The sequence below is a fragment of the Canis aureus genome, chromosome 8 (genome assembly GCF_053574225.1).
Source record: "Canis aureus isolate CA01 chromosome 8, VMU_Caureus_v.1.0, whole genome shotgun sequence".
Classification (NCBI taxonomy): domain Eukaryota; kingdom Metazoa; phylum Chordata; class Mammalia; order Carnivora; family Canidae; genus Canis; species Canis aureus.
In genome coordinates, this window is record NC_135618.1 from 54,535,445 (window position 1) to 54,552,869 (window position 17,425).

At 38.0% G+C, this 17,425-nt stretch overlaps 1 protein-coding gene across 5 annotated transcripts in view; it reads left to right on the forward strand.

Moving 5' to 3' along the window:
- LOC144319133 (transmembrane protein 180-like) overlaps positions 1–17,425 on the forward strand; it is a 39,082-nt gene that overhangs the window by 934 nt on the left and 20,723 nt on the right. The window contains exons 1-5 of one of the 5 annotated variants that reach the window (XM_077906966.1): positions 32–174; positions 759–965; positions 4,279–4,453; positions 5,420–6,145; positions 14,860–15,014. In XM_077906966.1, coding sequence (XP_077763092.1) covers positions 4,304–4,453; positions 5,420–6,145; positions 14,860–15,014 — 1,031 coding nt within the window. In that variant the 5' untranslated portion in view covers positions 32–174; positions 759–965; positions 4,279–4,303. The other 4 variants (XM_077906965.1, XM_077906964.1, XM_077906967.1 and 1 more) reach the window with 4 other exon arrangements.

The following is a 17,425-nucleotide window of genomic DNA, read 5'->3' on the forward strand; positions in this document are numbered from 1 at the left end:
GGTCGCCCGGTCTCGCGGGCAAGCAGCCAATGGCGACTCCGGAAGAAACAAAGAAGGCGGGGGAAAGGCGAAGGGGTGCGGCCGAGGGCCCCGCCCTCGCCTCTGCGTTGGGTCGCTCCTGGGCCAGCGTTTGGGGTGCTGGCGGTGGAGCTGGCGGCCTCCGCGGCGCCAGTGGTGGGTGTCCGGCCAGCCAGTTAGCCAGTGGGCAGCCTAAATGGGCTGCAGGGGCGGGGGCCCGCGTCCGAGCCGTGGGCGGCTGTCGTGGGCGCCCTTCGTGCGAGCGGAGGCGCGAAGGGTGCCGGGAGCCCGAGGTCCGCTGCGCGGCTGGCCTCTTCTGGACTTTGGACCCCCCCCCCCCCCCCAGCTGTGCTCCTCGAGCTGGAGAGTTACGGATCGGTCGGTAGTTTAGGGCTGTTAGCTGTCTTCTCCTTGATTGAGCGCTCACCTCCAAACCCTTGAGAGTTGTACTCACTTCCCCTGAAATGAAGGGCTCCCATTTGAGTGTCTGGGGGGGAGGGGGGATAGGGTGCAGTTAAAGGTATATCCTTAGGGGAAAAAAATTGCAAGCACTTTTTTTTAATTTATTTATGATAGTCGTAGAGACACAGGCAGAGGGAGAAGCAGGCTCCATGCACCGGGAGCCCGACGTGGGATTCGATCCCAGGTCTCCAGGATCGCGCCCTGGGCCAAAGGCAGGCGCTAAACCACTGCGCCACCCAGGGATCCCTGCAAGCACTTTTGTACACGATTTTTATAAGGTTCATAGACCGCCAGGTGTAGTACCCAGGGTCGTGACGTTGCACCTGGAGGGAGCTGGAGCTGAATGCAGCACTTGATGGCCAGCAGGGCAGTGAACTTCGCTTTCCATGGGGTTAAAGTTAAAGTTAATTGCTACTCGTAGGGAGCGGCCTTTACCATCATCGCGCAGACAAAACTCAGAAACTCCTAAATGGGGTGATTGGAAGGTAAATGTTCTCGACCTTGACGGAAAGGTCAAGATACAGCTCATAAAAGACAGCCGTGCTCTCTCCTATAGTAGTAGAATGCCAACCAATAAACGTAGAAGCAATAATGGTATTAGTAATAAAAGAGGAACAGTAAACTCAAATCCTTTTCTTCTGAATTCGGTTATACCAAAAGGCAAAATGTTACTGATTACTTTTTATTGCTAGGTTAAAAAAAAAGAAGAAAACTGGGTTACGTTACAGCCTTTACTTAGCCCTAATTGTCAAAATTCAGGTAGAGATACAGTCCAGAGCCAAAAGAAAATAATTTAAAGCCAACTATCTTAAAGTAAGTCGCTAAAAAAATTTTTTTAAAAATTTAAAAAAAAATAAAAGTAAGTCACTACACACAGAGCTCTTTGGAAAGAGATGATTGGATTTAGGATTTGCTGACGGTGATTTGTGGAAGCTGAAGGGCTAGAATCAGGCATTTGACCTTCAAGAGACTCATTTTCATAGTCACTGATCCACAAGATTGAAAGTGCTAGCTTTTTTCTCCATGGCAAATAACTTAGATTCCAAATCAAATTGGTCAGTGTATTGAAATATTCTTTCACATTCTCCTTCAAAAGCAAAAAAAAAAAAAAAAAGAGAGAGATATAGAGAGTTAAAGTTATTGATAGTTTAGTCTTTGGTATTAGTGGGTTCGTTTTAAGGACACCTTTTGGGGAAACGATTTTCCCTTGGAAAGTTTGTACAAAAATCACATTGAAAAACAGATGTTAGCTTTCGCTGCTTAAAGTCATGCTTTGGAGAAGTCCCCATCATTCTTTTACAGTCTACTTAGTCAAAACCTAGAAGCAGTCAGGAACAGCTTTCTCAGTGACATTAATATTATTTGGTGTAGTAGTAGGTTAGTGAATAACAACCCAAGTTGATTCTAAAAGGAGGTTTTGGGTTTTCATTGAATAATTCATGAGTACATCATACACCTGTCCAGCCTAATCATTATACCATTTTGCTACTTAAATTCTACTGTATAAAACCTTTTGTGGTAAAGAAGAACCAGTTTCAGAAAAGATAAAAAAGATAAAAAAGATCCCTGCTCGTAAAAGATAAATTTTTTTTTTTTAAAAAAGATAAAAGATCCCTGCTCGTAAAGATAAAAATTTTTTTTTATAAAAAAGATAAAAGATCCCTGCTCGTAAAGATATAATTTGTGTTTTGTTGCTATAGGAAAATCAGGTAAGGAGAGTTTTTAGATTGTAGTGGTGGCTTTAAAAAAATTGTTAAGTGGTGATTTTCAGTTTAATACTTAATGAAATAAGTACTTACCATGATGAAAATAATATAAACCAAAATATTGATAGTTCCTGTTGCAAATGAAAATAAAGGGAATTTTACTTCCTCCTCTCAGTATATATAAACAAAGAGAAATTCAGGCTACAAGAGTTTTTCAGAATATTATTAAAACCTTATAGTCACATGTTTCAGACAGGATAGGTGCTTAACTCAAATTCTTTTTAAAAAAATTTAACTCAGTGAACCTCTGCAAAATTCTGAGTTTATAAATACCCACTTCCTGATGTAATGATAGATCAGCTCAGAAGATGTGGCATGCTTCTTGTTTCAGCATGCCTGAAATAAAACTAAGAAAAAGGAGAGTGCCTACGTTTTGGTGAGCTAAATTTGTATCATGGCTTTTGGTTCAACTGACTCCTTTGTTTTGGCCTTCTTGAATGAAAACCCAGTCTTTTCGTTCTCCCTTAGGCCAAAAGTAACTCACTAGAATGGGATCTTCACCAGTAGTTCCCAGCTTTTTCAAATCCGAGAATACCTTTAAAGCCAAAAATGTTGGCTGGCCTCCACATAATGGCACTTGTGCTTTTCAGGTGTTTGTGCACCATGTAATGATAACAAAAAAATTCAGATGGTATCTTATCATTACAGCAGAACCTACAAATATTTTAAGGATACTAATGTACATATGAGTAAAATATTCTTTATTTAGTCTACAGACTATGTTTGGTCTGCATGTGGGTTTAATAACCCCTTTTAATTATAGGGCCCTATTTCCTATAGATTTGGCACCATTTTTGGATCTACCCAATGCAAAGTGAAGCTCAGGGACTTAGATAATTTGGTCACTTGAACCAGTTGCTCACTCCCTGCTTCTAGCTTGCCCTCCCCTTCCCTAAGAAATTGGGCAGTATAGACTGCAGTGCCTCCCTAATTCCCAAGGATTATTCAAGCAAGTAACATCTCTTGAGTTATCTGAATACTTGTGTCTTTGTGATTCAGAATGATTGTGGAAAGCTGGCTAAATATTCCAGGAAGTTAGGGATAAAGCAGAAAAATCATGGTATTATCTTATAGTCAAGGTTAAAAGGAAGATGAATCAGTACCTACCTTTTGCTTAGTTAAACTTTTCCTATTGTTTATTTGCATGAATCAAGTCATTGAATGGGTAAGACAATAGGTCAGATTTAAGAGGGACATCTAGATCAGAGCAAATGTATTATTATTTATTTTTTTTAAGATTTTATTTTGAGAGACAGCAAGCAAGTGCATGTGAGTAGAGGGAAAGGCAGAGAGAGAGAATCTCAAGCCCAACTCAGGACTGTGAGATCATGACCTCAACTGCAATGAAAGAGTTGGACACTCAACCAACTGAGCCACCCAGGTGCCCCCCAAATGTGTTATTTTTAATATCCATCTTTGATACATCCTTTGGGCTAAAGTTATACAGTCTGTCAGGAGAAGACCAAGAATAAATATTCCAATGCAAGTTTGTCACTACTGAATGGTTAACTTTATACTATTTCTTCTGCCTGACTTTAACTAAAGGATGTCACCTCCTTGTTCCTTTTCTGTTGCACCCTCCCCAGTAGGGAGGAAAATACCGTAAACACATCTCCTTGGTCCTTAGTTAAGCATATCCAAACTCATGAATAAATCTTACTTTTAGAACTTGAAAGAGTTATTAAAAATATATTCAAGTAGGGGCGCCTGGCTCAGTTAGAGGAGCATGTGATTCTTGATCTTGGGGTCATGAGTTTAAGCCCCGTGTTAGGTGTATTTTTTTAAATATATATGTGCCAGTGAGTTAAACTCTATGCAAATTAGTGTCCCTGGCAACTTCTCAAAAAATGTTAAGAGAATGATAAGAAAGTTAAGTGTTGAAACTGGTGACATATGTATAGCTAGTGGTTTTAGACTTTTCCTTACCTAAAATTAGTGTCCCGTGGAATTTTGCCACCCATCAGCTGTTGTATGAAAACAGCTATTGTATGAATTTTAACTACTTTCCTTTTCTTTAAAAAAAAAAAAAAAGGAAGAAGAATTCCTTAGTGTGGAAAATGACACTTTTAAGTATCAAACCGATTGCTTGGGGATATTCTATGATAACATTAGGGACTGAAATGCTAAATTCTGTCTTCAGTTTCTACTATGTGAAGCTGTTTTTACATCTGTACAAGATTTCAGAAGTGGCCTTTTACCAAGCCCAGGTGAGATGGAACCTTCATTATCTTATCACCTAGGACAGAGTTTCTCTTTCCCCACAGTTGTACAGTATTATGATTTTCCAAAGGGCTGACTCTTCACGCGAATAGCTGACTTTTCAAGAAAAGATTTTCTATGTCCAAGATCCTCTGTTTGAGGACAAAGAAATTTTTTAAATATTGCCACTTCAAACATAAAAGCTTTAGAGTTTAAAGGGAAGGCTTTGGTTACCTGGAAAATTCACTTATATGGAATAATATTTTTTTTTATTTTTACAATTAGAAATATTAAGATAGTCTATGTCTAGAAAAGTTCTGTGGTAATCACAAATTGCATTGTAACTCATTACCAGTTAATGTGGTCAAGGTGGATAGAGTTAATGGTCTTAAAAGCCCTTATATTTTATAATGTTATTTATTACCAACAACACACTTGACTTAATCAGTATTTTTTGGCATTTTGCAGTGGCAAACATTGATATTTTAACCTTTCCTAATGGAATTATGTAAAAGTATGCCATGGTATATATACAGGCTTGGCCTTGTGTGCCTTATGGGGAAGCAATCTAACATATGATTGAAAGCACAGATGCTGGGGTCATCTGCCTTGGCTCAGACCCTGGCTCTGTCGTTTATTAGCTAGGCAAATTGATAACTTTCTGCAGCCCTCGGTTTCTTCATTTGTAAAGTAGGAATAATTGTAGTACCCAGTTCATAGGATTGGTTTAAGGATTTAATGAATTAATTGAAGTATTTGTACAATGCCTAAACACAAAGTGAATGCACATTGGCTTTTTGAGTGGCGTTAACTGATATGATTATTAATATTATGGGATATATGCTGGTTTTGAAAGCAGTGAGCTCCCCCCACCGCATAGTTTTAGTTACTTCACTTAAGAAATTTAGGAGTCATTTTCATCAATGTTCATCAAACATTCTAAAATAATAATATGTTGGTTTTTTTCCTCCTAGATGATTTTAATGATCTGGAATGCTCTTAATGACCTGACTGGGTACTTTCACAACAACTCTCAGGCTGACTGCTGTTCTAGCCGTCGTAGTTCTGTTTTGTACGGTGCCCCTTTATATTCAATAGCCTTCCTGCTTCCTTGGTTCCCTTGGAAATACTATCAAGAAGGTGACTGGCTTAGTGGACTTCACCTGGTAGTATCATTATGTGCTTTTGATAGCACGCTTACCTTTGTTCAGCAAGCTCAGTGTACACTGTTTGCAGAGATTTTCACCAGACATGAAAGTCGGCTTCAGCTTATTAAAATTAACCAAATGGCATCACTGGTAGGATCCACCAGTATCCTTTTCTGTGGCCTTATCTCTGATAACATGGAAATTTTACTCAATTTTCAGGCTGTTGCTGTGGTCATTGCCATTCTTGCCTCAGCCAGCCTTTACACTGGCATGTACCACATGAATCGCTTTGAACCTAAAAGAAGCCTGGAGGAAAACCTTTTCTCAGAAAGTGAACAGGATCTCCCCTGGACCTCCGTGGTCTCATTGATGAGACAGGTCTTGACGCAGAAAAACTTTTGCCTTTTCCTGGTAATGAATTTCTTCCAAGTCTTCCATTTAACCTTCTTCAATAACTTCATGATGATCTTTGCAGATAGTCTCATTCCTAAGGATGTTCTTTCTTCTTCCATAAGGAGCATCATGTATGGGGCAGGCTTTATTTGCCCACAGGTATGTGATGATTCTTCCTGTATCTTCCCACAGGAATGAAAGGTTTAACTCCTACCTAGCTTGGAAATGAAAAAGCTGATTATATCAGTACTTTGACAAAATGACTCACATAAGAGACTCAAAGACAGTAGAGTCAACGATGTTGCAAAAATGTTGTATGGTGATAGAGGATAGCTACACTTGCAGTGAGCATAGCATAACATATAGACTTGTGGAATCACTATATTGTACACCTGACACTAATATAACATTGTATGTGAACTGTACTTACTATAACTTAGAGAGAGAGAGAGAGAGATCCAAAGATTCACAGCCCCAGGTGTTATATAATATTTAATAGAAACATAATGGGAAAAAGAAATGAAAGGAAAAAAGAAAAGAGAACCTAATGAGAGTAGATAAGATGATATTTGAAACATTTTAGCTTTTGAATTTTGTTCTTCTGAGCATTCTCACTTAAACCTTAGCTGAGGTATATATATATATATATATATATGAAATAAATGGCAATTTTGCTTTATCCAGGCATTTAATGTTCCTGTAACCATTATAAGGATGAGGGTTACTTGATCAAGAATTCTTGAAGCCAGGTTTCAAAACATTTGGTTTAAAGACTGAGTCCTGGAATTCTAGAACATTATTAAAATTCCATGCCCATGACTGTTACTGGAAAGGGTGTATCCTCCTTCCAAAAGTATACCAGCCTGATGGGTTGTTTTTTACACCACTTGGAGTGTTGATGAATCATATTGCTTTCTTCACCTATAAATATATCACCCCCAAATATGACTTAACCTAGCCTATGATATGGGTTTTTCCTATTTTCATAATTAAGTGACAGGTAAAATTCATTATCCTCTTCAGAGAGTGAGTCACTCTAGACAGATGAGTTTTTACTATTTACATGGTTCCAAAAACATTTAAACTATGTGGGATAGAAATAGTTCTAAGATATTTTAAGTGTTGCCACATTTTCTTATGCAAAGTATACAGGATACGATTTGTCTTTTTGAAGATTAATTCAAGGCCTTTATCATAGTTTGGTTACCGTATATACCATAATAATAGTAAGTCACATTGGGCGCTTACCCTGTGCCATGAACCTTGCCAAGCATATCATATAAATTATCTCACCTAATCCTCACAACCACCTTTAAGGGAAAGACTCTTCTTATCCTCATAGATGAGAGAAGAGAGGTTCAGAGGCATCTGCCTTTAGAGCTGTGCACTTTTAGATTCTGTCTTTAAAATGTACTGTATTTGGCAGAGTATACCAAACAGAGTATCACTTTGGGCTTATCACAAAAGTCCCAGGTACTGGGTGTACATATTGAAATGATACTATTCGTTCACGGCACTTTGAGGTTTGCCAAGCTGTTTTGCTCCTATGTTCAATGATCCAGAATAGGGAACTGTTTGAGTTCCTATTTGCTTTATCAGATTCTAATATATATATATATATATATATATTTCTATATAAATATAAATTTATAAATATAATTAAAATATATTTAATGTAAATACATTTAAATATATATATCTTCCAACTTTTAATCAGGTACTTGCCTATAGTATCTCCTCTAAGTAAAAAAAAAAGTTTGCAAAACTCTTAGGTTAAAAATAAAAAGAGGGGCACCTGGGTGGCTCAGTGATTGAGTATCTGCCTTCGGCTCAGGTCGTGATGTCAGGGTCCTGGGATCAAGTACTGCATTGGGCTCCCTGCAGGGAGCCTGCTTCTCCCTCTGCCTGTGTCTCTGCTTCTCTCTCTGTGTCTCTCATGAATAAATAAAGTATTAAAAAAAAAAAAAGAGGTACCTGGCTAGCTCAGTTGGTAGAGCATGTGACTCTTGATCTTAGTGTTGTGAGTTCAAGCCACATGTTAGGTGTGGAGCCTACTTAAAATTAAAACTACAATAATAATAATAAATAATAAAAACTAGAAAGAGTAGATAGTTTTTTCACAGCTTCATTGAGATGTAATTTACATACTATACAATTCACTCATTTAAAATGTGCAATTCGAGGTGCCTGGGTGGCTCAGTCAGTTAAGCATCTGGCTCTTGGTTTCAGCTCAGATCATGATTTCAGGGTTGTTAGGTGGAGCTCCACCTTGGGCTCTGTGCTCAGTGTGGAATCTGCTTGGGATTCTCTCTCTCTTCCTCTCTCTCTGTCCCTTCCCCTGCTCACATTCTCTCTCTCTGAATAAATAAAATCTTTAAAAAATGGAATGTGGGGATCCCTGGGTGGCTCAATGAGTTAGTGCCTGCCTTCAGCTCAGCGCATGATCCTGGAGTCCCAGAATCGAGTCCCACATCAGGCTCCCTGCATGGAGCCTGCTTCTCCCTCTGCCTGTGTCTCTGCCTCTCTCTCTCTGTGTCTCTCATGAATAAATAAATAATCTTTAAAAAATAAAAAAATAAGGTGCAATTCAATGGTTTTTAGTATATTTACATATGTAACCATCACTAGATTTTTGAACACTTCATTACCTCAAAAAAAAAAAAAAATCTCATACCCTTTAGCTATTGCCCTTATATTTCCCTGAACTACTCCCCCAGCCCTAAGCAATCCTTGCTGCTTTCCTTCTTTATTCTGGACTTCTAAATGGATGTAGCTTGTATCAATACTTTATTCCTTTTTATGGCCAAATTATATGCCACTGTATAGATAATACCATTTTTATCCATTCATGAGTTGATGAACATTTGGATTATTTCCGCATTTTGACTATTATTAAGTAATGCTGCTATGAACATTAAAACAACTATTTGCATGGACACACATTTTAATTTGTTTTGGGTGTATAGCTAGGAGTGGAATAGCTGTGTTATGTAAGAACATTTTAAGATATTGTCAAACTATTTTCCAAAGTGGCTGCACCATTTTATATTCCCATCAATAGTGTACTAACATTCTCCAAATCTTCATCAGCACTTGCTACTACCTGTCTCTTTGGTTATCTTAGTGTGTGTGAATAGCATCTTATTGATGTATTGATTAGTATTTCCCTGATGGCTGATGATGAGAATTTTTTTCATATTTCATATGCTACTGTCCATTTTATATATCCTTTGGAGAAATATCTATTCTCAGTTCACCTGCACAGTTTTTAATTGAGTTTCTTTTTACTGCTGAGGTATAATAGCTCTTTGTGTATTTTTGATACAATCTGTTATCAGATTTGCAAATATTATTTGCAAAATGTTTCCCCTATTCTTTGGGTTATCTTTTCACTTTTTTGATGAAATTGGAAAGTGTGAGGCTTATTACTTTGTTCTTTTACAAGATTGTTTTGGTTATTCTGGGTCCTTTGCAAATCCATGTGAATTTTAGATTCACTCTGTCAATTTCTACAAAGAAGACAGCCAGGATACTGATAGGGATTGCTCTGAATCTGTAGATCAGTTTGGATCTATCTTAGCAGTATCCAATCTTCTGACTCATGAACATAAGAGTGTTTTCCATCTATTTCCATCTTTTAAAATTTCTTCAACAGTGTTTTGCAGTTTTCAGAGGATACATTTTGCCTTTTTTCAGTTAAACTTGTTTCTAAATATTTAGATAGATTTTTAGTGAAGAACTGAGGGGCTCTTTCAGAGCAAAATACATGAGTTTTACCAAGTGATTCCTATAGATGTTTTTTATTTCCTGTTAGTTCATAGCCATGTTCTGGGTAGAGATCGCCAGATGGTTGAATTCTGATAAAGTGGAGGGCCTGCTGTGCATCTGAGCAAATCATAACAACTTTTTCTTTGTTTTTGTATTACAAAAGTAATACATATTTGCTGTAAATATTCAGACACTATTGAAACATCCATGAGGGACACCTGGGTGGCTCAGCAGTTGAGCGCCTGCCTTCTGCCCAGGGCACGATCCTGGAGTCCCCAGATGGAGTACCACATCTAGCTTCCTGCATGAAGCCTGCTTCTCCCTCCACCTATGTCTCTTCTGTGTGTGTGTGTGTGTGTGTGTGTGTGTGTGTGTGTGACTCATGAATAAATAAAATCTAGGGGAAAAAAGTAAAAATAGCTATGTTGGGGTAAATTACATCAGTGCTCTTGAATTGTATTGATGGATTTCAGGCTATTTTCAGTAGTTTTCTGTTACAAATTATACTTAACAGCTTTTTTAAAAAATACATTTATTCATGAGAGACACACAGAGAAGCAGAGACACAGGCAGAGGGAGAATAAGGCTCCTCGAGTGGAGCCCCATGAGGGACTTGATCTCAGGACACTGGGATCATGATCTGAGCCAAAGGCAGATGTTCAACCACTGAGCCACCCAGGTGTCTCTGCTTAACAGCTTTTAACACAGGCTCTTGTGTTTTTTTTGTGATCCATTAAGTACTTGGGGAAAAAAATGTAAGAGTTGAAAGAAAGGCATCTCTTGTTACCGCTTTTTAAAGGTATGATTGACCTCGGTATATTGCGTTTATTTATACTGTACGATTTGGTACATTTTGACATATGTATGTTCCATGAAACCATTATCACAATCAAAATAGTTTACATACTCATCACCTCCCAAAGTTTCCTTGTGCCCCTTTATAATCCCTTCCTCCAGCCCTTGCTCACCCTCTCTCATCCTCGTATAAGTACCTACCTACTTTCTGTCACTATAGATTATTTTGCATTTTCTAAATTTTCTGTAAGGAGAATAATATAGTATGTACTATTTTTTGGTGTCAATTCCTTTAGTCATGTTCTGTAGGTATCAATATTTCATTCTTTTTTGTTGATGAGTAGTATTCCATTTTATGGGTATATCACAATTTGTTTCTTCATTTTTTAAAAAGGATTTTATTTATTTATTTGAGAGAGAGAAAATGCATGCATGCACAGGCAGGGGGTGGGGGGGTGGAGGGGCAGAGGGAGAGGGACAAGCAGACTCCCGCTGAGCAGGGAGCCTGTCATCGGTGTTGTGAGGCCTATCCCAGGACCCCTTCTCATGACATGAGCCGAAAGCAGCCACTTAACTGACTGAGCCATCCAGGTGCCCCTCTTCCTTCATTTTTTTTTTTTTTAAGATTTTACTTATTTATTCATGAGAGACACACAGAGAGAGGCAGAGAGATAGAGGGAGAAGCAGGTTCCTCGCAGGGAGCTTGATGTGGGACTTGATCGTCAGATCCCAGGATCACGCCCCGAGCTGAAGACAGATACTCAACCGCTGAGCTACCCAGCATCCTTTTTAAAAAAAAAAAAAAAAAAGATCTTCCTTCATTTTTTGACTGGCATTTGGGTTATTTCCAGTTTTGGGCTATTACAGATAAAGCTGCTATGGACATCTATGTCTTTATATGGATGCATGCTTTTCTTTCTCTTGGGTAAATACGTAGGAGTGGAATGGCTGGGTTGCATGGTAGGTGTGTGTTTAACTTTTAAAAAACACTGCTGAAGTATTTTCCAGATTATTTTACACTCATACCAGTAGTGTAAAAGTGTTCCAGGTCTTCAACAATGCTTATGATCAGCCTGTTTAGTTTTAGCCATACTAGTAGGTGTGTAGTAGTATTTTATTGTGGTTTTGATTTACATTTTCCTAATGACTACTAATGTTAGTGCATCTTTTCATGCACTTACTTGACATCCATATAACCTTTTGGTGGATTGTTCAGATATTTTGCCTATTTTTTTTAAAAGATTTTATTTATTTATTTGAGATAGAGAAAGAAGGAGCGCCTGTGCCGGGCGGGGGAGAAGGAGGGTCAGAGGGAGAGTGTGAAGCAGACTCCCCACTGAGCAGGAAGCCCAAGACAGGGCTCAATCCAAGGACCCAGGGATCATGACCTGAACCGAAAGCAGATACTTAATTGAGTGAGCCACCCAGGTGCCCCTCCTATTTTTTAATTGTTTGTCATTGTTATCAGCTTCTACTGCATTGTAAGAGTTCTTTATATATTCTAGATACAAGTCCTTTGTTGGATATATGTTCAGCAAGTACTTTCTCCCCATCTCTCTCGGCTATAAATTTTTAAACTTTTTATTGAAGTATAGTTGACATACAATGTTACATTAGTTTCAGGTGTATAACGTAGTGATTCCACAAGTCTGTATGTTATGCTATGGTCACTACAAGTGTGGCTACCATCTGTCACCATACAATGCTATTACAATGCTATTGACTGTGTTCTCTATGCCACACCTTTTATCCCTTTGACTTACTCATCTCAACTATTAAATGTTAAGAGAAGCATGGCCAAAAGATTTCAACAATTTTTTTCTCAAACCCTCACACTAACATGAATTTCTGTTGATCTCAATAAAAAAAATCATAATAAAGTAGAAAACCAATGTTGCTTTAAGTATATTCATAATTTCTAGAGAAGTGACACATATAAATTATTGGGGTAAAAAGAAAAAATGACAGCTGATTGGAATTTGTTATTTATTTGTCTAAGTCACTTTAACTGTTGGATATAGTAATAAAGGATAAACAGCATATTTTAATTTTCTCAGGCTGTCTTCTAAGGGCTTTCTTTTTGAGGAGTGGAATAAGTGAAAGGAGAAAAGAAGGAACATGTGCTCGTTCTCTCTGATAACTGTTATAAGAGGTCTGTGACTCTTGCACATCACATTCCCCTTAGAGAGACAGGATAGTAAATGGGTTAAGAGCATAGAGTCTGCCAGGGAGGGGGGGCCCACTCTCCTCTTACAGGCTGTGTGACCCTGGGTAAGTTACTCAACCATTCTGTGCCTTGGTTTCCTCATCTGTAACATGAGAATAAAAATAGTGCCTAACAAATAGAATCATTATGAGGATTAAATGACTCAAAATATACAAAGTACTTAAAATGGTTCCTGGCCAAACTAACACTCTAGAAATGTTAGCTTTTATTATTAAGACCTAATGCAGCAAATATTTTATTCGATTTTCACTGCAAGAACACAATGACTTTATCTGTTTTGATTTAGGCTGCTTTGGCATAGGTTTGCCAATACTTATACTGAGACACACTATTCACAAACTCCTACTCAATAAACATGAATGGAGAGCCAAAATCCTCAGTTTGTAGAAGGCTTTATTTTAGTAAATGAAAAAGCAGTCTCTCTCGTTTTTATCATTGGCTGTTATCTTTTTATATATTGGACATTATAATAACAACTAACAATTGAGTACCTCATATACTGAGTGTGTGCTAATGGGAGAGAGAGATAGAGGTTAGCGAAAAGTGGAGACACACAGAGAGTGTTAATTGGAGAAAATGTCCTTAGGTAAAGTAATTTGTCTATGATCACACAGCTGATAAAGTGGCAAAGCTGAATTCAAACCAAGGGACATCTGATTTCAAAATCTTGCACGTTCCACTATGCCACATATTTCTTGTGTTTTATATATTCATGTATTAGAGACTGAGAACAAGAGGCTTCATTTCAATAAGTGGCAATATTTAATTTTACAATATTCCTATATGGAGGACTATAATGGGACTTGCTGGGGTGTTCTATGTATTTTCTCTTACTAAGAAATGCCTTGGATCACATCAGTCACTGAGCCATTGTCTTTCATATCCAGAAAATGAGCTCTTGTTCCTTGAAAGTAGATAAGTAAGCCAAAAGTTAGTCAGGGGGGAAAAAACCCTTTTGTTTATTACAGCACATTTGTATTCTACTTACATAATTCAAAATTCTCTTGTAATGTATGTACTTTTTGTTAATGAAAACTTTTCAGGGCTAAACAATGCAATTTTTAATTGAAAACAAAGAATATCTTCTAATCTTTGTTAATGTACATATGTATATTTAGCACAAATTTTTCACTCTAGAACAATGAACTTTTTCTATAATAGCTTGAAATGCAGAAAAAAAGTTAAGTCTGAGCTCTCAACATGAACCTATTAGAATTATGAAAATATGTAAGATTAGGCAAGAAACAAAATTCAAAGAAATGTGGATAGAATCATAAAATTATTGTTTATGGTGCTTGATTTTAGGATAAAAAGTACATTTCAGATATGTTACAGTAAGAAGAGTAGTGAAATATATATTCACTTATTCAATAAATATTTGTATTACCTACTGTGTGCTGGGTGAAGTCTTGGCTTTAACCCCAAATCTTAAAATCTGGATTTATATTAGATTTAGTTGGACCTTTCATATTACCAAAAAGCAATGTTGATTGCTTCTTTTTTTTTTTTAAGATTTATTTATTTTAGAGAATGTGTGTGGGAGCAGGGGAAGGGGTAGAGAGAGAAGAAGAGAGAAAGCAGACTCCCCACTGAGCGCAGAGCCTGTCATGGGGCTCCGTTCTGAGACCCAGAGATCATGACCTGAGCCAGATCATGACCTGAGCCGAAATCAAGAACCAGACACTTAACAGACTGAGCCACCCAGGTGCCCCATGTTGATTGCTTCTAAGCAATGGATTTTTTTTTTTTTAAAGCAATGGATTCTTTCATGTGGTTGGTTTTAGTAAAATCTCTTCATGTTAGGGTAAAAATGAAAGTGTAGGAAACCGTTGTTCATTTAATAGGAAATAATAGCTGTTTCTTTGTTATTATGGAATATTACTATCCTTAGTCAATTTTTACAGATTATGTGGATACTAGCATTTCTAGTCACAATAGACCGTATTACTTGTGTGTTTCAACTGATATTGCAATTCAGAAGCAAATTTATTTTTTGCTGAGAACACTTATTTTGTCATCAGCAAGAGTAAGCAGAATTCATGGTGTTTCATCTTAACACGATGTCACTCTGTTTCCATTACAGTGCCTTGTACTTATCAGTCAGTCCTGGCTGAAGAAGTTTGGTTACTATAAAATCATCTTAATTTCCTTCTACCTAGAAGGAACAGCCTCTATTGTCATGTTGCTTCTTGGACAGCAATACTATTACTTTTTGGCCCTTTATCTCACTATTATCATGTAAGTAAATGCCAGTGCCACTCCCCAAATTACACTAGGTCTTGCCATTTTCACCCTTTCAAGCAGTGAAACATTTTTGATCTGAACTGTGTTGAATATTCATTTCTAGGTAATCATTATACCTTTCTGCCAAACTGAATGTTCACAGTTGTTGTTGTTTTTTTTTTCTTTTTTAGAGGGGAGGCAGTAGCAGAGGCAGAGAGAGAATCTTTTTTTTTTCCAGAAAATTTTGTTTTATTTTATCTTTTAATTTAAATTCAATAATTAGCATATATTATTGGTTTCAGAGGTAGATGTCAGTGATTCACCAGTTTTATATAATACCCAGTGCTCATTACATCACATGCCTTCCTTAATGTCCCTCACCCAGATACTCCAACCCCCAATCCAATCCCCTCCCTTCTAGCAACCCTCAGTTTGTTTCCCATAATTAAGAGTCTCTTATGGTTTGTCTCCCTCTCTGATTTCATCTTGTTTTATTTTTTCCTCTCTTCCCCTATGTTCCTCTATTCTGTTTCTTAAATTCCACATATGAGTGAAACCATATGATAATTCCCTTTCCCTGATTGACTTATTTTGCTTAGCATAATATCTTCTAGTTTCATCCACGTCATTGCAGATGGCAAGATTTCAGTTTTTGAGTAGTATTCCACTGCGTATGTATATACCACATTTTTATCCGCTCATCTGTTGATGGGATATCTGGGCTCTATCCATAGTTTGGCTATTGTGGACATTGCTGTTCTACACACTGGGGTGCAGGTGCCCCTTCGGATCACTACATTTGTATCTTTGGGGTAACTACCTAATAGTGCAATTGCTGGGTCCTAGGGTAGCTCTATTTTCAGCTTTTGAGGAACCTCCATACTGTTTTCCAGAGGGGAGAGAATCTTAGCAGGCTCCATGCCCAGCACAGCACCTGACTCAGGGCTCCATCTCCTGACCTTGAGATCATAACCTGAGATGAAATCAAGAGTCAGACACTTAACTGCCTGAGCCACCCAGGTGCACCTCACAGCTTCTTCTGTGAAGTTATTTCAAACATTAGATTTTGTAGTAAAGTTCCTCTTTTTAACCCTATTAAAGTGCATTACATAGTAAATGCTGCTGCCAAATAAGGATCTTGCCCCCAAAACATATTTTTTTGCCTTTGTCAACATCTCGGGAAGTGGGTCTACAGTCTGCCTAGGTGTCCAAGCCAGCAAATTTGTCTTCTCTTTCTTCTTTGTCTCCTACATCCAATATGCTATCAATTTATTAGTAGTTTTATTTTCCTCACATGTCCCAAATCCATCTCTTCCCTGCTCCCATTGCCATTCCTTTAGATCAGATCCTCATTGTCTCTCACATGGAGTAGTATATGGCCTTCTAGATGGTCCTCTTGGCTGGAGTCTCCAGACCCTCCAACCCCGTCGTCCACACTACTCCTAGAATAACATGTCATTCCTCTGTTTAAAGATCTTAAGTGGCTTCTCATTGCTTTCAAGATATAATCCAAATGATGACACATGAAGTCTTTTGTTACATAGTTCCTGTTTACTTAACTTCATCCTCATTTTTTATTACTCTTCCAGTTTCACTGTCCTCCACATCAAACAGGAATACTTTGTAGTTCTAGGTTTAAATACATCATGTCAACATGCAGCATTCTGTGCCCTGATAGCTCTTCACCATTGCCTGCCTGGCTCTCTCCTGGTGTTTCTTAAGGCTGCAGCTCAGGGATGGGCTTCTCCGAAAAGCCTTCTTTGATTTCTTCATCTGGATTAGGTATCCTTCCTACATGACTCCATACCCTCTGCTTATCTGTTCTGTAGCATTTATCCCCCTGCGTGTGTCTGCCTTTGGCCGCCAATGGACTGAGTTTATTGTGAGTAGAGTCTAGTCTCTTATCACTGTGGCCCCATTATCTACTATAGTTCCTACAAATAGTTGATCATTAAAAAATGTGTTTGGGGTGAATAAATTAATAATCCCTAGGTCCTTGCTGGAATAATTTGAGAAAATTTTCAAGATTTATTTGCATTTTGAACAAATTGGTAGTGGAGAGTATAGTAACTAACTCCAATGATTGAATCTCTGCAGAATTTCATAACATTAGAACCTCACATAGATAACTATTTTATAAGTCTGTAATGGTGGCCCTGCCTATATCATATTTAAAAGACTTTTTAAAAATATTTATTTATTTGAGAGAGAGATTGTGGGAGAGAGAGATTGTGTGTGTGTGTGTGTGTGTGAGAGAGAGAGAGAGAGAGAGAGTACAGAGGGGGCAGTCAGAGGGAAAGCAGACTCCTTGCCAATTGGGGAGCTTGATATGGGGCTCCATAATGGGACTCTGGGATCGTGGCCTGAGCTAAAGGCAGATGCTTAACAGACTGAGCCACCCAGGCAGCCCTAAAATGACATTTTAA